Source organism: Tachypleus tridentatus, chromosome 7, assembly GCF_004210375.1.
Source record: "Tachypleus tridentatus isolate NWPU-2018 chromosome 7, ASM421037v1, whole genome shotgun sequence".
In the NCBI taxonomy this organism is placed as follows: Eukaryota; Metazoa; Arthropoda; class Merostomata; order Xiphosura; family Limulidae; genus Tachypleus; species Tachypleus tridentatus.
Window position 1 is genome coordinate 77015542 of NC_134831.1, and position 25672 is coordinate 77041213.

The 25672-nt window shown below is 31.3% G+C and overlaps 1 protein-coding gene across 6 annotated transcripts in view; it reads right to left on the reverse strand.

Annotated features, from left to right (window-relative positions):
- LOC143256022 (motile sperm domain-containing protein 2-like) overlaps window positions 1–25672 on the reverse strand; it is a 61055-nt gene that overhangs the window by 2434 nt on the left and 32949 nt on the right. For all 6 annotated transcript variants that reach the window (XM_076512588.1, XM_076512589.1, XM_076512586.1 and 3 more), the window contains 10 exons: window positions 25465–25525; window positions 20983–21021; window positions 19118–19242; window positions 15719–15805; window positions 14549–14608; window positions 13905–13993; window positions 10799–10898; window positions 10101–10197; window positions 8160–8286; window positions 394–529 (listed from right to left, as the gene is read on the reverse strand). In XM_076512588.1, the coding sequence (XP_076368703.1) occupies window positions 394–529; window positions 8160–8286; window positions 10101–10197; window positions 10799–10898; window positions 13905–13993; window positions 14549–14608; window positions 15719–15805; window positions 19118–19242; window positions 20983–21021; window positions 25465–25525 (921 nt within the window). The remainder of the gene's footprint in view (window positions 1–393; window positions 530–8159; window positions 8287–10100; window positions 10198–10798; window positions 10899–13904; window positions 13994–14548; window positions 14609–15718; window positions 15806–19117; window positions 19243–20982; window positions 21022–25464; window positions 25526–25672) is intronic.

Here is a 25672-nt window from a genome sequence, read left to right on the forward strand (position 1 = left end):
ACTTTAGTTTTACCTTATACCAGAAATGACTTTCTGAATATAAAACAGATTATTACTGTTCATTTCCGAGTCACATTTGTTACTGCTTGTTAAATAAATCTCAACATGAAAAAAGCCATTTAAAAGTAAAATTTTTTTAAAATTTTCCATAATAAACTCACATTCATTATTGCTTACTACAACATATAAGATGTAATTCAATAATGATAAATTACTTTTACAATATAAATGAAAATTTTAAACCATATATACACTACAGCATGTTAATGTGATTGATGCACAAGCCACACCTATTTCTACACATATTACCCATGGTACGTGATACAAGGAGCTAAGCTATTTAACTTATAAACTTTATTTAATGGTATAATTGAAGCAACCTAATTTATTTACCTCCTTCTGCATGCTTTCTAGTTTATCTTCTGAACTTTTGCATGGGGGGTAATCAGTTTGGGTATGAACAGAGGCAGTCTTGAGAGATTTGTTTACCCCATCTTCTAGCATAAACCCAGGATGTACACATCTAAATCTGAAAAGAATTAAAGACTTTGCTATAATTTCCTTTATATCCACCCAGATAGATCTACTTATGACAAACAAGCCCATTATGTTAAAAATCAACCAGCCATTTATTAAAATTAATTTAAAAGCAAGAAAGCTAATATCACAAATAACATGAAATACCAGTACACTAGAAAAGTCATAATTTTCCAATACTGAAAACATATTTCCAAAAGCTACTTAGGTCTTCTCACAAAATTAGCTATTCTTGTTCAGTGCTATTTTTTATATGCAATTTTTTTCTTATATATATGCCACAAGCCTTGCACTCCACCCTCTCTGGAATTACTATATTCCAGTGCATCTTTCACGCATCATATGTTAACCAAAAGTAGCACAGCATGTGCACTTAACTCCCTCAACACTTTCTACTAAACCTACCCTTCAAAGTTTGGCAGAAAGTGTGAGAAACAGAGAAGTGAGGAGGAAGGTGTGAAAGGAGGTAAGTACATATTAGAAATACATTTGCAGTATTTGGAAAATTATAGTGTTTAATATGGTTCTTACATCTTATCATGAGATTAGCTAGAAACCCTCACTGATAAGAAGGAGGGACCAGTGCAAAGGAATAAAAGAAAGATCACCAAAGCATCCAAAGGATAACCCTGATCTTGAGAGAAATAGATCCAAAGATAAGAATGGTGGAACTTCACCACTTCTGAGGAAGGTATACTCTTTGCCTTTGTGTATAATTTGTAAAGCACAAGAATGGAAATTGTGAGGTATAGAGTTGCTATGGCATGTCAATCTGTACTCAGTAAGATAACTAAATCCCAAACCTCCTCTATGGGGTAACAATGTCCATGCAAGGGTAGGACGAGGGCCATAATGTCTTCAACTTCAACCCAAAAACTGGATATTAAGATCCACTCTAATTCTTGGGTACTACACAAGCATGAACACCCTACAGCAATCCAAGGTCAGCAATCCAGCATTGAGAGGATGGATTCAGATTGTGCAAGGACTTGTGTTGTTTGGTCCATCCCAATCCAAAACCTCAGTGTTGGGACCCAACATCCACATGAAGGTAGAATGTAGACTCCTAATGAAAGGGGTGAACTGCATTTGCAACAGATCAACCCTAGTGTGCATTGAATGTGTAACATGAGACATCATCACCTAATAATGTGATGGACCAACTCTACTGTTTGTGTGAAATAATGGTAGGAATATTAGTCAACCAGTCTGGTGACAAATCAACTTCAATGGTAGTGGAAATTCTAAAAGGAGGCCACATATAACAGATGACAGATCTGTTCCACTGGTCATGAAAAATAATAGTAGGAAGTGATACTAATCTGTCAAGTGATGGCTCAAATCCATAGTATAGCAAAAGTTAAGAAATTTAAGTCTCCCAGAAAAGTGATAGATTTTACTCCACTGATCATGAAAAATAACAATAGGAGGACACATCAACTTGTAAGGTGGTAAATTAACTCCATGATAGTGCAAGTGGTGTGAGGAGGCTACATCTTGGAAAGTGACAGATCAACTTTAGTGATTGTGTAAATAGCATCATGAGGCCACGTCAGTCTGTAAGAGGATAGATCAAATCCATGTATTGTGGTTGTTATGATATAAAAGATAGTTTAGTGTAGATATTATTTAGTTTATTTTGCATGATTGTGTTGTTTTTCTTTTACTGTAAGATAGTTAAGAGCAGACAATTATTGGAAACTGTGTTTGTAACTCACTGATGTCCAAAATATAGCAATCAGGCAATTTAGTAATAAACATATAAATACTATGAGATGAGTGGGAAACAGTCATGATCAATGAAAAGTCTAGCATGAAGTAAACTGCATCAAAAGTGATAGATCTAATGTTTAATATGTTAGAGTAAGACTAACAGTAATAAAGGAAGAATAATAATTCATTCCATCAAAGTGTGGCTCTAAAGTAACTGAATCAGCTTGAGCATACTCTGACAAAAGGAACAGAGGATATTTTGAAGACATAAAACCAAACAATTACTGGAAGAGCAGCATGTGAGTGTGAAAACTCACACCACCAACTGTAAATGAATCATACACAGAATACTAGTGTGACAGAAATAAGGAAAGGTAGTTCAGCTTGTCAACCAAAATTCTAAAGTAATTGAATGGGCTTAAGTGGATTTGTCACAAGAAAAGAGAACCATACAGTGTTTATGATGCCTCTATATTCACTATAGTGTAAAGGATTTGTTGTACACATGTTAAACTAGTTTTGAATATATATATACAATTTTGAAAACAGGTGGAGAGCATGTTGTTTGCTCATCTTTGAATTTACCACCAACACATCACAGACACCTACAACAACATTATTTATTTACACTATAAAGAAATATAAGTAAAAGCCTTTAAATGACAATTGAAAACTCAACCTTTTAACATTTGACAGTGAACAGGAGGCCTTGTCCACCAGCAAATGGATGGATCAACTTTATGGAGCCAACATCCACACTCACAGTATACCACCACCCTACTCTTGACTGAATGGTTAAAGCAACTTTTTGTGTAACCTATTCAGGAGGTTACCTCCATGATCGACCACCTCAATGGCTTGGAAATGGAAAGTTGTAAGGACCCCCATACTCCACTTTAAGAATGAGGGTCAAAATGTGATAGAGAATCCAGAGAAAAACAGTTCAATGGGTGACCACAAAACCCAATTCTGAAAAGGAGACCATATTGAGTTATTCACTCAAGGTATGTGTGGGATGAACAGCTATCCTGTTCTGCTTTACCTATGCAGTCCATGAGTGGTACAGTCCAGAACAGCAATATTTATCAAGAAGCTACTGAAAGGTAGATAACCTTTCAGTAATCTTGTGGGATACCCCATCTCAATTGTGATTGTGTGGAGCCACATACAAGAGAGCTCAAGTCAACATGGCTCAAAGTGCAGATTTTAGGTTAAAGAATACTTGACTAGGCACCACTTACTACAGAGCAGGATCCATTTGAAAAAGAGAAAAAATAAGAAAGGTTCATAAAAGAAGAGGAAAAGGAATAAAACATACCAGTTAAAGTTGTATTGATGTTTGGAGCACGGATACAGCTGGAAGACAAAACCCAGAAGCAGATGAAAGTGAGATGTGATGAAGATAATGAGAGACAATGAAGACAAGAAGGGAGGAAAAATGTGAGATGACAGATTTAATGGAAAGACACATGAAATAAAGCATGGGAGGAAGAAGGGCCAGACCAAACAAAAAAGGAGGTGGATCCACCTTGTAAGGGTAGAGGGTTGAAAGATTACAAAAGGAGAAGGATTGCCAGGGAATGAAAAGACAGTTGCATGTACCCTGAAGTGTAGCTGCACATGCAATATAACACTGCAGGACACTGACAGGACAAGGCAGTCTATTGTAGTCTGAATGAGCGTAAAGATGGACAATAGAAAATAAAATAAAAGGTACATGAAATGTCAATTAGAAATAAATGAGTGATGTCTGCAAACATGAAAGACTTGGGTCAAGACAAATGGGATACAGAAGATAAAAGGGTTGATTGTTGTTGGGTGGATGTTATCCATGCCTCAATATGCCAGGGATAGTGTCAAAGTAAAGAAAGAACAATGTATGTCCCTGAGATAAGTGGAAGGTAGATGAACACAAGTCAATATGGAGTCCTGCTAATCAATAAGTTCCCAACAACAAAGAAACCATTTAGATAACAACAGAGTTGAAAAGGAAATATGGGCCAAAGTGGAAGAGAGAATTATGAAGGGTATCAGCAGAAAACCCCTTGGGATTTCTGTGAAAAACTTCTGAAATGAGATTTATAGAAGACAAACACCAGAGAAGGGTGGTTAGGGCAACATGAAAAAATCAGGGCAAGAATATTGGGCACGTGTGAATTACCATTAGATTCAGGAACTGCACCCAAAGGGGTAATAAGGAACCCAACAACTGGTGTATCCATAAACAGATATTTTGCCAATGGTGAGCAAGGGTGTCTTGATTAAATGTTCTTGGGGAACATGACATATAGATCTCCTTCACCTAACTGGGGCCCAAATATCAGGAGAAAAAAGAAATACCAAAAATGGTTGATAAGAATGATCATGCAACACAAAAAGAGGAGGTGAATAAGAAATAGGGGAAGGTGACAAAATATAAGAAACCAGAGATACAGAATCTGTGAAAGCTGGAAAAGGCCCAGGTGAATCTTCAAGCTGGAACTGAGAAGGAATGGCAAACTTGGGAAGAGGAAAAAGACAATCAAAATCATCATGCTGAATACTGTCAGCTGAAATTGAAGGAGCTTGGGCAAAATCAGGGGGACAGAAGGTGACCAAAGTAGAGTTCAATTTCCCTATGGAAAAAAATTAAAAAGATCCACAATTGGATCAACTCCACCTGGGGCAGAAAAATGGGCATTGGTTTGGCCCCAGAAGTGGTAATGTTGACTTTGGAATTTATAACTCATGAAAATTGCATGAAATTTTCTAGTGCAGGAAAGCAGTGATAATAAACTGGGAAAAATGTGGTAATTTAAACAAAATATAAAAATGAAGATCAAGACTATGTCACAGGGGAAATGCAAAGCACAAAAGAAAATGTCTGCACTCTAAAGCTATGGAATGACAGAGGGAATCAGATGCATCATGTGAACATACTATGCTACTATTGGTTAATAGATGATGTATAAAGATTTGCATGACGAACAACTTCAAATGTATTCATTCCCACAAGGTCAGAGCACAAGGCTTGCTGCATGCATAAAGAAATAGTTTGCATACAGAAGGCAACACTGAACAAGAATAGCTAGTCTTGTGATAGCAGTTAAGTACCATATTGGTATCATATGCTTAATTTTGCATATAAATTTTACCCAAAAATAAAACAAAAATTCAAAGTAACTTTTAAGTAGCAGATAATGAGCAAGTTTGCTAGATACAAGTTTAAATGATTTATCATAGCTTGAAGATGACAGAACTGTTCGTTTTTTTTTAAATTAAATCCAAGTATTAGTAGAATTTCACAGTAAAAAAAATGGTTATGATAGAGTTAAGAAGTCTGTTTTGGAACATGTAAAACTTGACTGAAGTGACATCCAATCATATCAGAACAGCGTTTTGACCTTTAACCCAAGAATAACCAACAAGGTAATTACTAGAAATTTAAGAAATTATGGAAGCACAAACATTTGAATAAAATTTTCTCAATTTTTTGCAAGTGCTGGAAAATTAAAAATTATGATAGCAACTTATGCATGCTTCTTTATTCAAGATGAGGACCATACAATCAAGGAAGTTCAAGTTTCTCACCAGAACATGCTGCTGTAAGGTTTTCTCTTGGAGTTGTATATACTTTTTTCAGCAGCATTTTTTTGTCATTCCACCCAAATTCTAAAAGCTCTTTGTCTGATGTTTGATACTTTCCTTTGATTTCCATCAGAATGTTTTCTGTCTCAATATTAACCTTCAGTTTAGATAGATCTCTGTGGTTTGATGCATCCTAGATGACAAGTTGTATAAATTTAAATGCAGATAAGACATTTTCCATTAATTCAGGTATGTTGAATTTTTCCATCAGTCCCTTGATCAAATATGTCATGTCATTGGAGAGAAGCTGTAACACTGATTTGTCTGTCTGATAAAGTTTCAAAAATGGCATGACTTCTCTAGCATGCAGGAAGCAAAAGTTTAGCTTGGCTTTATAAATATAAACATCTTTAATAATTGTCTGGACATGTCTAAATGATTTATTGTTTTGTTTTGTAATATTTTGAGATTTTACTGCATTGACATACCATTCAACATGAAGCATGACCCAAAGAATTCTCTCAGCAAAAATCAACATTTTCAAATCACCAATGTCTGCAAAAATCAAAGAGGTAAGATGTGCAACTTGTCATAGTTATGAAATCTTTATGTTAAGCTGTTGATTTTTTTTTAATTTCAGAATTCAAAGAGCATGGTTAACTTTCAAATCCGTAGCTGCACAGTTTAGTTCTGAATTAACTTAACAATACATTGAATATATTAAAGCCACAGTTGCCCACATTAAGAATGTTCTTACTTGTTTACTTTTTAACATTTTCTCATAAGATCAAATACAGCTTCCAGTTGATATCAGGTTTATCCATGAAGAGTTACACAAGATCACTGAAGTCCAAATTTTAACCACAGTTTCATATTTCTTGTAAATCTGCTCAGACATATGATGAACCATGAAGTACAATGTCGGGTATCTTTGACTGAAAACAATTCTCATTCCATAATCTAATGAGCACATACAGTAGACTACTTTGAACCTCACAATTCAAACTCTCATCAAACAGCAAAAACTATCCTGAATGTTATTTGACTATACATTTTTAACAGAAATAAAAAGTGAACTGATTAGCTATTACATTGTTATTAAACATAAACTGAAAAAATGCTTCTGATCGCTTCATACAACTAGTATGAGTACCAACCAAAGACAGATCTGAATTGACCAAAAACAGTATGGTTTTTGCTGATAAGGTTAGGTTATAAAATCCAAACTGGTATAAGACATGTAAGTAACAGCTGATGTTGATGGCATCAAGAAATCACTGGTCTTTGGCTCTGCTCTTGTACATTGTCTCTCACAAAGTCCATGTTCTTCTTTATTTTCCTTGGCATTAGCACTTTCCTCCATTAAGGATCTTTTCCTTTCGAGCCTTCTTAAATTGAGTTAAATGCAATTTAATTTTCTCATTTTTAAGAAATCCAGGGGAAAAGATATAATTAAAAAGAGATGGAAACATAAACTGTGTGAGCATATAGTATATGATAAGGGCTTAAAAATGAATCTGGCTTATGTTACCCAAATAATAAAGCCTTATATTACACTTTTTGTTACTAATTTAATATCAACAGCTGGGTCAAAGGTTTGATTTGGTATCTACCAAAGGCTCTGAGAAAGATTGTAAAAAAAAATATAGTAAACTACACCAAATCATTTTTACCACAAATATTACAATCTTTAGCATGATTTCAAAATGCAGATTCACCCATTACAGATAAGTTAATCATTCTTTTGCATGGAATGCAGGGAACTAGCTTATGTTCTGCACATCATTTTTGCACCAATATTTACATGTTAAGCCCCCTGCTGTTCACTACACATTTACCAAACATTTTGACACTCAAGTTAACTAAATGAGTTTCAGTGTGAAAGTAAAAACGAAACTGTAGCACAGTTTAAGTTAATCCACACCCTTTGAGTCTGCTGAATGTCTAGCATGTACACTGCATGTTTAATAACAGACCTTGCAGCTTACAACACTGTCTATACACATGAAACTTGTTATTACACATTGAGGACTATATAACAAGAATTAATAGTTCAGATTTATACAAGTTTTGTTCACACTTTTCCCAAAATGGATAAAATTTAAGATAACACAACTTTAAACAAAAAATAAAGTACTTTCCCAAACCTTGTAAAAAAAAAAAAAAAAAAAAGTCAAAATACAAGTAATTTTAAGGCCTTGAATTTGCTCTTGAAAAATTCAAGAACTTTCAAGGTATTCAAGAACCCTGTTGTTTCTTTGTACACAATGATTTACTCTGAAAATAAGGTAATGATAATATAAAAACAAATCCCTTAAAATCATGTTAGATTTTATACTTACTTGTGTTTTAAAATCTTTCTTGGAGAGTTATTTTTCCATAAATTGTTAATTTGGAATCCTTTTACCTCTTCATGTTCAATTTCCATAGCCAACAGAAGTAATTTATCTGTAGTTCCACAGCGAGACCCTAGGTTTAAATGAAGGATATATTTTATCAATATCAAATGATAATTCATACTCAAAGAAAAAGTTCTGTTAGAATAAGAATAAGTGAACTAAAGAAAATACAGCTATGTCATAAGTGATCTATTCTATTCTTCTTAAATAAGTGTACAAGATACGATGCAGTTGTTGTCGAAATTAATTAATCTAAGATATAAATACAGACTGTAAAGGTGGCATTAGGAAATAATTTGTGTAAGAATAAGGTATGCATATTAATCCTTTTAGGAAAAAGTGTTGCTCATGCTATGGAATGAAAATATCCTATTTGTCAGAAGCTATTCAACTTTTAATAACAATGTTTCACCCTTTTATTCCTATATAAAGCTTTAAAAGTTTCAAATTTGATACTTTACAAAAAATAATTAAATGTTTGAAACATTTTTGAAAATATAACTTTTTTGAAAAACCAATCAAAACGATAATCTCTCACACAATACTTATCTTCCACAACTGTTACTATATTTAAATAGCCTAACTATTACATTCAAAACTATATCAAACTAGGGGATAAATCATGCTTCTCAAATAACATACATACTCAAATTACTTAATTATCAAAACACTGTATGGAATAAAAAAGAAAATATAGACAACATTGAATCTTTAATGTCCAACATACAAAGTACAGGGTGGCCTGTAAGTCCCTACCCATCCATAAGTTATGTTATATTCAATTACACATGTATTATAAATTTGTTTCTTTTTTTTTCAGAGAAATATGGACAATGTCAGCCCATTTACACTTGAAGAGCATATTGTGACAAGTATTATGCAGCGAGAGTGAGGGACAGCACACAGATACACTGGATACATAAGATATATGGATGGGTAGGGACTTATGGGCCACCCTGTATATGAGGCAAAGATTTTCTTCCACACATATATATGTTTGAAGCCTTACTTATACAACAACTTAAACCCAAAATAAACCAATACAAAGGAACACCTTTATACCTATATTAAAAATAATAAAATAAATAATATAAAATTATATATTCAAACATCTAACACCGCCCTCTACATTCTGAGACTCAGTTACACAACCCCTTTCAAACATGTGGTCAGCTTCCGGTCAGTTACCTCTTTCTTTGTGAACCTGACAATGACCAAAGACGGTCAAAACGTTGTTTGCTCCTATACATAAAATATTTTCTCAACCCAAACGAGCCGTTTTTACATATAAATTATACACTTATCTTTATCAGTAAAGCTTTTCTATTTAAATATTAAATTAATACTGTTTCCTATTGAAATGACATTTTAAGTAAATTAAATATTTCAAAAACTTGAAGTAATAAATGATATTAATAACAAATATATATGCAAAAACGGCTTGTTTGGGTTGAGAAAATATTTTATAGAAAGTAACAACGTCTCTTCGGTCATCGTCAGGTTCAAACAAAAGGTAACTGACTGAAACATGTTTGAATATAACTGATGTTGTAATGTAGAGATAATGTTAGATGTTTGAATATATAATTTTATTTATTTTATTATATTAATAACAAGCCGTTTTTGCATATATATTTCTCTACAAGTGGGTTTTCTTGATATCACTGAATATTAATAACAAAAACCCTTTTATTCAAGTGTTTAAAAGCCTAATTTATGTTACACAATGTATTTAAGCCTTCTTAATCAAGCACAAGTTTTTAACTCAGATGGCAAATATAAAATGATATTCATACAACAAATTATACATATAACAAAATAAATTATCCAGTAAGTTTGTAAGATTTCAATGATATAATCAGTGTAATTCATTCCTGCACTAACCTGGAGTTAGTTGAATATGAACAATAATGTATTCTCCAGGCTTAATTACACCAAAGTATGGACGGACATGGTAGTTTCCCAAGTTGTTTGTTTTTAACTAGGGGTAAAATAAAGAACTAATTCATAACTCTTGCTTCAATGTTTTGTAGCTCTCTGTATATTAAAACCAATTGAAAATCTTAGCTAATTCTTTTAATCTGATTACAGATTAAGAAAGCATTCATTTACTATAGTTTCATCAATATATCATACGTCTAGGTATTTACAAGTAAAAACATGCAAAAAATTGTTTCTTTTAAATTCATAAAGCTTACACATTATTTAACGGTAAGCAACTATGAATCTTCTTGTTTGAAACTTAAAAAAATATTATAGCTTATATGAAACAATTCATAAATTATAAGAAATTAATTTGATATTTTTGTGTGTATGCACACATGTTAAAGTACCTAGAAATAAGATTTTAATGATTAAAATATTTCAAATACTTTAGTCAAAATGTCTCAGTTAATTTTAAATTCTGACTTAATACATTGTAAGACAATGGTTAACATTGTTTTTAATTATATGCACTAATGCATTTGTCAACAATACAAAGAACACATCTGATCAAGTCTGAACAAGTTTTAGAGAGAGAGAGAGAAAACAACAAACATTAGCTAGATTCAACCAAAGAAATGACAATGCAAGTGCCTTACCTTGTAAGCTACACAATTGTTGGTGATGCTAGTAAGGGTAAGGCACACATGTGTAGCTTCAGAGTCATTAGTTTCAGGGAACACTATTGCCAAGCCTGGGCTATGAAGATATTGAACAATGCAGTGTTATTTCTTGCATCATAGACAAATATTAAAAGTATCCACCACAGCTATAAATGGGTTTCACACAAAAATTTCATAGACAAGCTGGTCATACTCCCTATCAGCAACAAATGACAAAGATTAACATATTCATTTATAGTAATTTTCTGACATAAACTCATGTTTATGACTACTACTTTTTACCATGACAAATATTTAATTATACATAGCATTTTCCACAATGGCATGCACTTATGTATATAACAAAGACTTATGTTTTAACAAAGACTAATACCTCCAAGATAGAAGAAAGTCTTTGCACATAACGACATTAGAAAACTAAGATATATGGATCAACTTGGGTCCCCAGGGCCATCCAGAAAGAGACCTTCAACCAGTTGTATTCCAGTTATGATAAACATGTTTGCTTATGGCAAAGCTACAAAGGCTGTTTGCTGCTGTTCCTAATTTTGAGCTGGTAGCCAGAGGGAAGACAATCAACCAACAGCACCATCAGCTCCTTGGCTACTCTTTTGTCAGTGAAAAGTGAAATTAATCATCAAATTACAAAGAGCAAAAAAGGTGAGCAAGTTCAGCACCTGATTCCAGCTTAGAGATACTCAGCTTATGAAATCAACACCTTAATCAAGTCACCACAGTAAGTAAAGTGCAACATCTTATAACAGGTGAGAATCCATCTAGCTAAAAGCCATCCACACCTACCATGCAACAGCACAAAATAATATCAAGATTATGAAGAATATCCTCCTGGACAAGCTATACAGGTTACTTCAATGACATATTCATGGTCAACCATTTGTTAAACATATCCTACTGAGCGAGCTATACAGGTTACTTTAATGACATATTCATGGTCGACCATTTATCAGATATATCCACCTGAACAAGCTATACAAGTTACTTCAATGACATATTAACAGTCAACCATTTGTCAGATATAAAAGATTGTGGTGTAGCATAGCTAACATTAATTAATGTATTTTGTGAGTTAATATTTTATTAATGTTTAGTTTTTTCACAACAAGAGAGTTAACAACAGAAGATTGTTAGAAGTTGTGCTTGTAAGTTACTGATGCTGAGGGTATCAAATGTCATGTGCATTCCATTAATGTTGAGGGTACAGAGATTTCTAGAAGACTGGAGCAACCATATAAAGATAGTGACAAAATAGAGCAGACAAGAAAGTAAAGTCATAGGAAGTAGGGCTCAGCCAAAGAAAATTTAAATGTAAAATTAAGTACTGTAGGACTAAAAAGACTTAATGTTTAATACAGACCTTGCAATTAATGTGTTTGAATAAAACTAACAGTTGAAAAAGATAAGTATAGTTGTTTCCAATAAAGCAAGTTCTAAAGTAACTGAACCACCCTGAGTGAGCTTTGACAAAAGGGACAGATAATATCTTAAGTATGAGGCCCAGACTATTATCAGAAAAGCAGCATATGACTTTGGGAACTTACACTATAAAAGAATAAGTAAATTTTACATGGAATACTAGTGCAACAGAAATAGAGAAAGGTAGTTTGACTTCTCAACTAAAACTCTAAAACAAATGAATAGGCCTAAGTGATCTATTGACAAGAAGAAGAAAATTATATATAATGTTTATTATATGCCTATCATCTTTATACTGTAATGAATTTGTTGTACATATGTTTAACTAGTTTGAATATATATTATTTTGAAAACAAGTGGAGTGCATGCTGTTTGTTAATTTCTGAATTTATCACCAACAAGTCACAGATACCTACAGTAAAAAAATGTTTAGCCCAACACAACCTCTTCTCTCTCAACACACACACACACACAGCCTTATTACTTCTCAAAAAGTAAGTTACAGACATCATTAAATCCTTCAAATAGCTGTGTAAAATAAACATGCTGATAAGAACAACAAAAAGTAATTTATTCAACAATAAAAACATTTAGAATGTAATTAAAACACTTAACAAAATATGATTAACAAACATGTGCCTAGCCAGGACTTAACACTAATGTTGATGAACAATATATCATAAACATTAATATTATTTCAAGTGATGATATCAGAAAAAGAAAATAACTAATTACAAACAAATTAAGCATTAATAACAACAACCGATAAACAGAAATAATTCACTAACTATATAATTCACTATCTTGTGACTCTCTCCTATAGTAAAGCTTCTGGCAGGGTATTTATTCACTGAGTAGGTCACAAGAGTACATTTCATGTGATCATAAATTTACATAGCCTTCTGCTACATTAATAGTATCTGTACATCATCATTAGGAAAGCTGGTGTCAGTTTCATCATATTTATTTATTTACTCCAAATACAAATGAGTTGCTAGAAGGTGAGTTGGCATTTTAATGCAATTAAAAAATCATAGAAAAACTAAATGATTAAAAGGAAATAATAAATGAACAGTAATCATAACCATAATAAAAATAGAATTTTCTATCTCACAGATGGAGAATGAAACCAGTGTTCAAATTATTCCATAATAAGACATACCAGTTAAGAAACAAGGTGCAGAAGTATCTGGATTTCTATGAGATTAGACTTAGGAAATGGTCATTGGAAAAAACATCATTTTCTGAAAATAAATGGCTTATCAAAAATAATGCAAGTAGAATGGGTGTGCTTCAGGTACAACAGCCTTTTGGAACAGGAACAATGCTGCAATATTATTGCAAAGATGAATGGTCTTTAGAAAGTGCATGACTGAACAGACTGTAACAATGTGGTGAGGCTTCAAACTCATTTTAGTATAGCAAAGAAAAACATTTGTGTGAATCACTTTCATGAAGAATACAAGCTTATTTTCTGTTGTATTTTTAGCAGAAACTAAATTTTCTATAAAAAAATACTTTCAATAAAAGACTAATACTTTGTAGGTATAGTCCTTTCAAAACAGATTGCTTGTGTGTTTTATAAATATAGGACTTTCAATGAAAACTATTATTTGTAAATAGTCTTTCACAAAAAGCCATCACCTACCACATTTTGAGCAGTGAACCAAGACTTTGGATATCCTCAGAAGAAAAATATGGTGAGGGAAGAATGTTTTGGTCAATAGATGTAACCTTCTGTAAAAACACAACAACAATACAGGTATTATAAATTTATTTACCCTTTATCTTTCAACTTAAGTTGTACTTGTGAAATACAATATTATTAAGTAACACACCAAAAAAAAATAGTTCCACATAAACCATTAAAAGGCTCTGATATATAAAATGTATTAACTTTAACTGTACATAAAACCCAAAACTTACAATTCTGTCAGATTTTACTTTTTTCATGAGTTATACAATTACTATCTTTTCAAAAAACAGACAGGCCAAAATTTGTAATAATGTTCTTACTAAAGATACAACAATGTGAAATGTATCATCTTCTAAAAAGTGCCACTAACCACTAGGAATCCAAACTAAATAAAGGTATTTATAGTATTTTTAATTGTCTTTTACTCATCACAGTGAACCTACATTTATGTACAATTTGAAGAAATGTAGTATTGATGCTTCTAACTTATTTTTCCGAATTATTCAGCAAACTGATTAAAACACTAAACAAGTGTAGTAGAGTAATATTAACCATTTAATAAGAGAAATATCAGTCTACTAACAGCTAAAACCTACCTTTTCAATGGTGTAGTTCTTATCAGACTCATACACTTCATTTTCTTTAGCAAAATAAACCTGAAGGCAAAGATAGAAACAAAAGAGAAAGTTGTGTTTTAGAAACTTCCTATACAAATACTGTAGTTAAGTTTGACATACTTGATGATCAACTTCTAGTTTAAGATAGTCATTTACACAGACATTACATTTACAATGTGTTTGTTCTTATGGCAAAGCCATATCAGGCTATCTGCTGTGTCTACAAAGAGGAATCAAACCACTGATTTTAGCATTGTAAATCCAAAGACTTATGACAGTCCCACTTGGAGAACACTTTTACAATATACTGTCATTAACTTTCCAATAGACATCATCATTATGTTATATAGACATCTCCTTTGGAATACATAGAGAATGTCTTCAATATATACACACATCTTTACAGTACTACAATGTAGAAATAATTAAATTATATCTTATGTGCTGTGGGCTAGAAATAATCAGATGATGTTTTATGTGCTGTGGGGTAGAAATAATCAGATGATGTTTTATGTGCTGTGGGGTAGAAATAATCAGATGTTTTATGTGCTGTGGGCTAGAAATAATCAGATGTTTTATGTGCTGTGGGCTAGAAATAATCAGATGATGTTTTATGTGCTGTGGGGTAGAAATAATCAGATGATGTTTTATGTGCTGTGGGCTAGAAATAATCAGATGATGTTTTATGTGCTGTGGGGTAGAAATAATCAGATGATGTTTTATGTGCTGTGGGGTAGAAATAATCAGATGATGTTTTATGTGCTGTGGGGTAGAAATAATCAAATGGTGTTTTATGTGCTGTGGGGTAGAAATAATCAAATGGTGTTTTATGTGCTGTGGGGTAGAAATAATCAGATGATGTTTTATGTGCTGTGGGGTAGAAATAATCAGATAATGTTTTATGTGCTGTGGGATAGAAATAAACAGATTTTTCTGTGCTGTGAAGTAGGAATAATCATGTGATGTTTTACATGTTGTGAGCTAGGAATAAGAATATGGTGTTTTATGTCTTACAAATTAGGAATAATCAGCAAATATTAGTAGATATATTTAAATAGGGACAACATTTTAATATATGCTACTGCACAAAAATACAATGGAAATCATGAGAAAAACACATTGATTAATCAAACCAGTAAATGTTTGTACCTTCCTTTTTCTTGGATTTACTTTTGTGATGCTTGAGAGCTTCTCTCCTTTGTCATTAGATTGAAGAATAGCATAGTCTCTTGGACACTAAGTTGAAATAACAACAATTTTTTTTCATGTAAATTACTTGGTGTTTGAATAATGTTCTTTTCTGCACCCATATACCAACTTATAAACAACAGTGAGGCCTAACCTAAGGCCTATCTTTGCAATTTCAAGTGTCACAACCTCCTTTTTTTTCAGAGTTGTTGTACTTTCTACACAATGGTCACTGATGAGATTATCCATTTAAACATTACACTTATTTCTAAAGCAACTGTCTCCAAAAAATATCTTTCCAGTATGTTCTTCATTCACGTTGAAACACATAAATAAAAAGACATTTTTTTACCATCCAATGAAATTACACAATTCTTAGATTTTAAAAAGTTATTGCAGAATGATAACTTTGAAACGATTTGGGCTTTGGTTACTTTGTCACATTGAACCTTTTACAATATTACAGACCTTAAGTATTAAAAATAATTATGCACAAAAATAGTTTGAGTACACTAAAAAATTAGAACATTACATGAATAGATGGATTAAGTCTACAACATGATAACATGTAGAACCAGTACTACAATTGAAGTTGACAATATATTTGAAATTTTATTCTTGATAACAAATATAGGAAATTTATCCTTCTAATAATGCCTAATTCAGTATTGTAGTTGTTAAACTTATATCACAGTGATTGTTCACAGATATACAGATTTATATCATTTTAAGTAATGAAAAGAGTCGTAAGCTCGACTGACTTAAATGGAAAGCACTAAATAATAAATTTAAATAGTCTTATACTTGTCCATTTTAATATTTTATACTCAACTATTACTTACCTTGTAATTAAAACAGGAACCTCATTACAATATTCAACTATACATTTACGACTGCAAGATTTTGATATAAAATGTTTCGTTTTGTATAAAAAAATAGGATAATTTAATAAGCAAAATCACAGTGTACAAATTTATTTCTCGATAAACTATTATTGCAAGGTTATAACAATTAATTATGTTTCAGTGATCACATGCAGTTGAAAATACCAGAATATTTTTGAAGCAACATCTTTTCCTTCATGCTACACTTTTAAAACATAGCTTTTGATGAATTAATTTAAGCCTATATGATCTGTTTATAAAAAGTTGCAAGAAACACAACTGAGCAACATGCATGAGAATAATATGATACAATAAATAAGTGTATCCAGCAAAATGCTGAACAAATGAGCAGAATTAGTTCTATACTCAAATAATTCATTATGGAATGCTGAACCATTTTCACAACCCATACAGTTTCAGCAGTAAGTAACTTATTGTATACCCATGGTCAGAAAGCAGCTGCACTTGTTTAATGAAATTAAAACACTGTTCTAGGTAGCAAAAAACCTGATGATGGATGTTGAGAGATGGTATTTTATAATTTATGGATAAAAATACTTTGACTTTTATTTTCCTGGACTCCTGCCTACATTCTAATCTTTCAACAACACTTCAGACAAAAACGTTTGAATAACAAGTTTCCAGGACCTAGATTCATCATGGCTCATAAAACTTAGTTCTTAATGTGTTTTGATTATTAAAACAAATTAATTTGTCTACATCCATACATATATCTGCAGGCTAGAGTAAATATATCTTAATTTAAGGTATTTTTCACAAACTTCCAATGAAAAGATTAAGTTTGTAACATTTATAAATCCATATATCTTGATACCAACAAATGTTTGTAAGCACTATGTTTAAAACCATAAAGTTATATATTATTACAAAAGTTAGTGTATCTCTTATATGTCTATTACGTAGTTTTAAAATCAGAAAATTCATTTGGTACATTAATAACTAATAAACCAATGAACCTAAAATGCTCTAACCAGGTGATTTAGAGGAATTTTCATTTTTATTTTGTGATAAAATTATTTACTGAAAAAGCCTTTTCCACTTTCAGGTTTCTAAATAATAATTAATTTTCTTCAATAGATTAGTAGTTTTAACTACACAAGAAATAAACATGGACTGAACAGGATGTTTATGTAGTTTTAGAATTGCATACGTACAGAGTAATTTTGAAAATACATCAGTTTTAGAAGCAAATCTTTTAAAAAGCTTTATAATATTATTCATTTCTTCAGATGTTTTTTGTAATCTGAAAAGTGCCAGTAAAATTCAACTTATTAATTACAGATTAAACATACAATTTTTTTTACAAACAAATCCAAAGCTACATACTCTATCTACTGGTGTTAAACTTTATCTCAAACAGATAAAAAGCAATTGGATTATCCTTCAATGTAGTCCTTTTTTTCAATTTTAACCAAAGGAAAATATTTCCACTCTGGAAAAAAAATCTAGATGTATAACCTGTGATAGAATTTTGTTTTTTTTTCAATTAGCTCTCTCTATAAGGTCATTTTTGTTACTTTTAATAATAATTATTGGGTCCTTTATCAACAGTTATTAGTAATAATTTTCTTGTAAGCTTAAGTAAGGAAGCACATTATGATAATATAATAATAATTGGCAAACAATTATTTAAAAGCATAATAACGTGATTTATTTTTTGGGGGGAACATACTGCTTGTTTCAAAAGACCAAAGTTCTGTTAAAATTTACAGTATATTCCCCCCATAGTAAATCACTTCATTATGCTTATAAATCATGGTTTGCCATCTTATTATTATGGTCATAAGTGAAATCAGTTAAATTATAAGTACACTCATTTTGTAAATCATTTTATATTACCAAGGTGAAAAACAAAAAGTATTTATAATTACTAATCTAAAGGTAAATAGGAATTCAATGTTTGTAGTTAACAATCAGTTGGAATGATTTAACTAGAATTACTTTTCACATGCAAACTGATGTGATGTAGTTGGTAATATTATTTCAAACAAAATTTGTTTAAAATTTTAAAAAAAGTAAGATTTGATCTTTTTTTTTATTGGCATTTTTAAAATGTAAAAATATTTATATGTGTTTGTACATACAAATATAACTGTGTATGTACACTGATATGTGTGTGTTTTAGTATGTAGGATGTCCTAAATCATTATGTTTAATTGTTCCAAAGTATTATAGTAATTCTTTATAATGTTAACCTGTATGAAATTAATGTAAAGATTATTTAAACAGTGCATAAGTATCACATACACACAGAGGGATAAAGAACCAATCACTTTTAGTGCTGCAATTCAAACAAAGAAGAGATCTGAGCACTGACTGGTCCATTAAATTTTGGGTCATCAAGTATATATATAATGGATTAGTTTAGTTGAATTCAGAACTTTTAAATGAATGCACATAAAGAAATTTATATGTCTAGTTTTCTGAATATCTGTTTGAGAAATAGGGTACATACAGAACCACCCAGATGGACAGGAAGCTGATCAACAGCTATATACTCTCCAATAGAAGATCTGTTGATAAACTTAAACCTCACTGTTGCTTCTGCTGGTAACAAGTTCTTTACAATCTTCCAACAGGCTGGAATGAAAATAAAACATAATCTATTCATGATTTAATAATGGTAAAACTACTAAGGCAATAAGACAGAGAGTAAAATAAGGTTTTGTGATAAAGTGGGATGTCACTTAAGTTTCCTAAAAGTGAGAAAAGTCATCCACTAAAATTATAATTTTCGTAAGAATTAGTAGTCAACTTTATATAAATTAATAATAACTTCTGTATTTCCATTTTTCATCACATAAAAATGTGACATTTAAATATTAACTCGAGTGAGATTACTTTTGGAAGTTAACTTCTTTGTACATTGGGATAATTACAGATAATCATTGTAATATATAAATATATCTTAGCAATGGAAAATTCACTGTAGAGAGAATGCAAAGGAGCTTGTATTAATCCATACTCTTAAGGACAAAACTACATTGAACAGAAAATATGACACGTAAAACACACACACAATATATCTTAGTCTGGAAGTTTTGTGGGAATAAATGATGAGATGGTGAGCTAAATATCATTTTTCTTTCTGGATAAATTAAGCCATTCATAATTTTGAACCAGCTGACAACAAAAAAAGTAATTAGTCAATAGCTATCAATGGCAACTCATGTACTGCTCTAACTAAATAACAGGATTTAATCTTCACTATTATACAGAGGATAAATATGCTACATTAAATGTGGACCTCATCACATCATTACAGTCCATCTCTCACATTTAATTGCTCCATCTATTGACATTACATCTTAACAATAACTCTGTAGAATAGTTTTCATTGCAAAGGACTCCATTGTAGGGGGTTATCATATTCAAAGAAAACCCATTCTCTCTGCATGGTTTCCTTAATCCACCTACTGTAGGAGGATAAGAGTCACACAAGGCCAAATCTGATCACACAGAAGTCCACAGTTGCTAGGTCCAGAAACTTAACTGGTTCGTTTTCATACAAGGTATTCAATGGTTGAATAAATACATCATGTGTAAATTTGATTAATGTCACTTTTCAAGACATAGATCCTTATTAATTTTGTTGCAAACCGTTTCCTGGGGTACATCAACAGTTTTCCCATTGCCCTTTGTGTTCATTCATGGGCTATTATTTAATTCAAGACACATTTAACTGCAACTAGAATACAATTTGTTGCATCTTTCTGAATGATCCTGTATTCCATGTTGATTTTTACTTTCCAATCTCATTACCTGTAAAGGACATCCCTAGCTTGAAAATTCTACATATCCAATTTGAACACATCCTTATAATCTGAGTTTATGAATGATTTGCCCTGGAAAAGGATGTTACATTCACTTTTCAAAAGCAATAAATTATTGTTGACACCACACTACCTACAAAATGCCAAACAATATTAAAATGTAGCTCTGATACATGTCATTCCACTGCCACTTTATATCAACTGTGAATGTCAATTAAACTTAAAACTCTGAGTGAGAGATATTATTAAGATCAAAAACACAAAAGCATTTACCATTCACCACACTACAGTTGTAATGAGTTTACATATACATATATGTGATCTACTAATTTGCATATTAAAATATTTTTAACATAATATACTCAACTCTTTACAACACACATGCAACCTCAAAACACAAGTGCAATTTTACATCAGTGGGAAGGTAAACTATGGACTCTAGATTCACAGTCTAACATGCTAATTACTTGCTCATAATTGACACATGAACTAAACAAACAATAAAATAATACTGCAAACAAACTTTCCAAAATAAATGTATACATACCATTAAAGAACCAAGGCATTTCATACACATAGACATATCCTATGAAACAAACCAAAAGAAAATTTTTTTAACACTACTGCATGAAACATATGAATACTTTATATTTAAAGGTTAAAATGTGAAAGCTTTTGACATTTTCTCACAGAATTAGTTGTCTGGAATAATAAGATATACACAGCTTCAGAAAATCTAAAATACTGACGATAATTTTAATGTTGATTTAGAAAAAAATTATTTTAAAGTTTTGACAAACAACTATCAATCTTACTGAATTGTTAAAACATGTGACTTTCACAATGATATGAAGATTTGTGAAAATTACACAATTATTTGTTACAGAACAAACAAACATTTTGGATTTGTGAGTAATAAATTTTGCAGTACATTTTTATAACAATAAACAGGTAAAATACCTAAACTTCTTTGATGGAAAAAATGGAAAAGCTATCAACCCAGAAGGGATCTGGTGTTTTCAATTAAATAAAACAAACTGTCATTTACAATATTATAACATAGCTGCAGATAAGGTTTCTAACATGCAAAATAACAATTATGAAAAATATTAATTTTTTTCAATTCTTTGCACATAATAATGTGCAAGTCATAACAAGTTTTTATGGCAACCATATACCATCATTAGTATGGTTACTGTCTGTGCCCATCTATCCACACTCTAAAAGAAGTCACACATAGACTTCTCCTGTATCATAAACAAGTATACCCTCTTTTAATCTTAAATGGTGAAAAGACTAGAAAACGTGTCCCATACATAGGCTGTCTCATCTCCACCTAACTGAACCACATCTCCCAGTGGGTTCCACCACTTTGTACATGGGAGAAAAATGTGTTTGACCATTCCTGTGGGCAAATTTTAACCAACATACAACATAAACATCTGAAAGTGACTGACGGGAACACAAAAAGCACAAGCGACAGAAGAGTAAAGAGAAAGGAGCCAACCCTTCTTTGTTACAATATCTTTCTCGAAGCACTATCTGCTAGAAGTGTTTCAAAAAATGTCCATCTTGAACTGGGCTGTTCAGTTACATAAGAACACATTCACCTTAGGTGACACCAACTTCACACGCAAAGAATTTTCATGTGTGTGTGTGTGTGTGTGCGTGCGTGTGCAAGCAAGATAAAGGAACAATACAAAGGAATGTTAAAACTGTTATATTTTTGCTGATCACCTTCAAAAAGCTACAAAATCAATCATACCAAAAATTTTAAGAGATCACTCTAAATGTAAATTGTTTTTAAGGTTGAAAATTTTGTTAAGATTTTCACACACTTACTGGCATTGGCAATAAGACACATAAATCTAAAATACAAATAACAGTTTGGATATTAATATCCAAAACTTCATACTGATAGTTTTGACAAGTGACAAGTGATTTTTCTGAACTGTTAAAATATAAAACTTAAAATCAAATTAATGTTAGTGAAAATCCTAAACTACTAAAGAAAAAGCCACTCATCCAATTTAAAATCACCCAGGACACACTCATCATTGTGTCCTTCAGCATATAAAGGTAATAACAATTATATTAAAAAAAAACACTAAAATGCTGGAAGTAATTGCAAAATTATTGTATACAAAACAACATGTACAGCTTAAGGAACCATAAGTGTGAGAGTTGACATATGCTGTTTTATGAAAATTGTACCTCAACACCATATACAAAGTGCACAGTAGGCTAGCAAAGCAGTAATATACAGAATATACAAAGAGAAATTGTTATTTCTTGTTTGGTAAATATCTACATTTTTGGACCAAAGGTATAATTGATTCTCTCATAATTTTTTGTTTGCTTTTATAGAGATCATGCATTACTAAATTTTAGTAAATATGCTTTTCATTTTGTTCTTTTCCTGTTTTGTTCCAAGTTATGTTTAAGAGAACACAAATATAATTATAATTGAACATTTCTAATGCCTTCTCAACTGCTTGAAAATCTCAAAAACATGTTAATTACGAGTAGATATTTTTCAAGATTACTGCAAATATAAACTTTTAGAAATTACTAAACTATTGCATTGACTGCTTTACACTCATGCACCTTGATTTATGAAATATAATTAGGGAATATTTCATGTAACGTTTGGATATTGTAATTTTGAAAATACTAAATATCTTCCATCTGTGATAAATTTTTTCCTGTATTTTTAACATGATACAAAATTTATAGTTGGTCTACTACTGGTTATTTGATACAGAAGAAAAATAGAAAACTATAATGAATGTTTTTATAAGCATTCTGGGATATAAGAACTGATCAACACTAAATGAAAAAAAATACCATCTAGCAGAGCCTGGAGTACTGAAACAAATGAATATTCAAAACAAACATAATTACTAAATGTTAACAGTGATGATAGGCCAGGTATTTTTAGTCAGGGATTATATGTTGCCTGGAAAGTCATAAATTTTAACTTGTTTAAGGCCTGGAAAATGGTTTTGATGCCCTTAAAATTTGTGTTTTGGGCTATATTTTGTTTAGAAAGTTAATTTTCATCAAATGTCAGGAAATGCTGTCGATCATTGAAGAAAAATCACTGTATATGCTTTGTTGTTCACAGTTTGTATTTTGTATTATTATTGTTGGATTTAAGTACACCAGGATCTTGGTCCTTCTCCAACAATTTGTTTAGTAATCCATTCTACTCTGAAGGTTTAGTCGATAATACAAATTATAAATGTAAATTAGTAGAACTTCACGAGTATGATTTTTCCTTAAACTGTAAACTTGTACCAATGTTGCAATTTTTCTAGTTTTAAAAAAATCATGTCTCCTAGTATGTGAATGATAACTTTACTGATATTAAAATTGTTCATTTTCTAATTGTGAACACAACATGGATAACTTGTTGTGTCGTTTTGCACTAAAACCAACAAAAGAATCATACAAGACCTTAAACCCAATTTATAAGCTTTGCATTTTCAGGTTTTACAACAAGAATGCATAAATAATAGGAACTACGAAAATATAAATCTTCTGAGTAAATATCGTTAAGTCAAATACACAGTTGTTGGTATTACTTATCATCCCCTTTTTAAAGTTTAACCAACAAACTGGAAATCATGTTATCAGCTTCTGCCTAGAAGTTAATCACTGTTTATAAAAATGATTACATTGGAACCCCTCTAATCAGGCCACCCCTTGAAAGTGGTCATTCAATCACAGTCCCTTTTTTGTTTACATAATCCCTAATTATGTACAGTGGAACCCCTCTAATCAGACCAGTTTGTCTCAGTACCGAAGGTGGCTGCTTTAGAGGGGTTTCACTGTATTTGAAACAATGTTGTATTGGAGAAATAATGTTTACTATAAATCTGAATTTGTTGTGTGCATTTTTATGAAACTTGGCATTTAGTTATCAAGTAAATTCTGTTGTACATAAAAAAACTGATTTATTTTAACTAAACAACTGTCTGTGAATTTCTGAATCCTTTATTGAATTTGAGTGAAAGGAAGTTTTTCATGTTAATAATAAAAAATACTTTTAGTCTTTCAAGTTTTTGTATTTAATATGCATAACCTACAGAACATTCAAAATTAATTCTTTTCAGTTTCCAAAAAAGAAGTCATATAGCTTTCAAAATATGATCATCAGAAGCCTAACAATTCTACTGATTAAGGGTGAGAAATTAAAAATTTATAAACTCCAAGTACAAGAAAATTTGATCCTTATTTAAGTTATAAAGTTGATTAATAAACAATGTCATGTTATCAGATAGAGAGGGAGAGGTATGAGACATCTCTAGTGGATTTGATCATTGCAGATCATTAGGTAAGATCATTGAATTCTACCTTCCAAAGGGTTATGATAATATTTTTAAGGAAGAGTTGTGCAATTGGGAAGCATTTATCTATCAGCCCCTGATATGAAATAGAAGTGGAACTAGAGAGGTTAGTAAAAAAGCAATCTGCATCAGATCACAGCTCAATTAACTTATTGCTTCTGTAATTGTTAGCATTTAATTCAATTACTTCTTCACATCTGGGCCTAGCAAAGTACTTTTACAGTTTTATATTTGAAGCTCACTTAAACTATTATATTATCAAATGTATTTCAGTAAAGTTGGCAGGAAAATGTAGTTATTAATTGAAGTTTGATTATTATCTGGGTTTGAACTTCTTAATTTCAAAAAAATACTTAAAATATTTTCTTATGACTAGTCTGAAATTCGATTTATACTACTCAGAATTTTCTGAAATAAAAAAGATTGCTGCAGTTTACAATGAATAAGAAACACAAACTTTACATAATTATAAGCAGTAATGTAAAATTGAAACTTTGATTTGCTGAGATACCAGTATAATGTCTTATGAACTCACGTGATAACATTAGGGTTAAATAATGAAATAAACTTTTGCAAAAAAGGAAATGACATCAAATCTACATTAATGTTAATAGACTGGTACTGATACATTTTCAAACATTTCACATTAACTGTTCCACAAGGAAAATCACACTTACCCAAGGCAAAAGGAAAGTAGTATTTAAACAAAGATATGATATAGAAGATGAGCTCCATATCCTGTTATAGACAGAAAAAAAACAACTTTTTACAAGCAAACAAATTAAGTTAATATAACCAACTTTAAACAAAGTTAAAAATACTGTGTATTTTACTACCGTCTACAGACACCACATAATATTAATTTCTGCTCTTCAAACCTCTGGA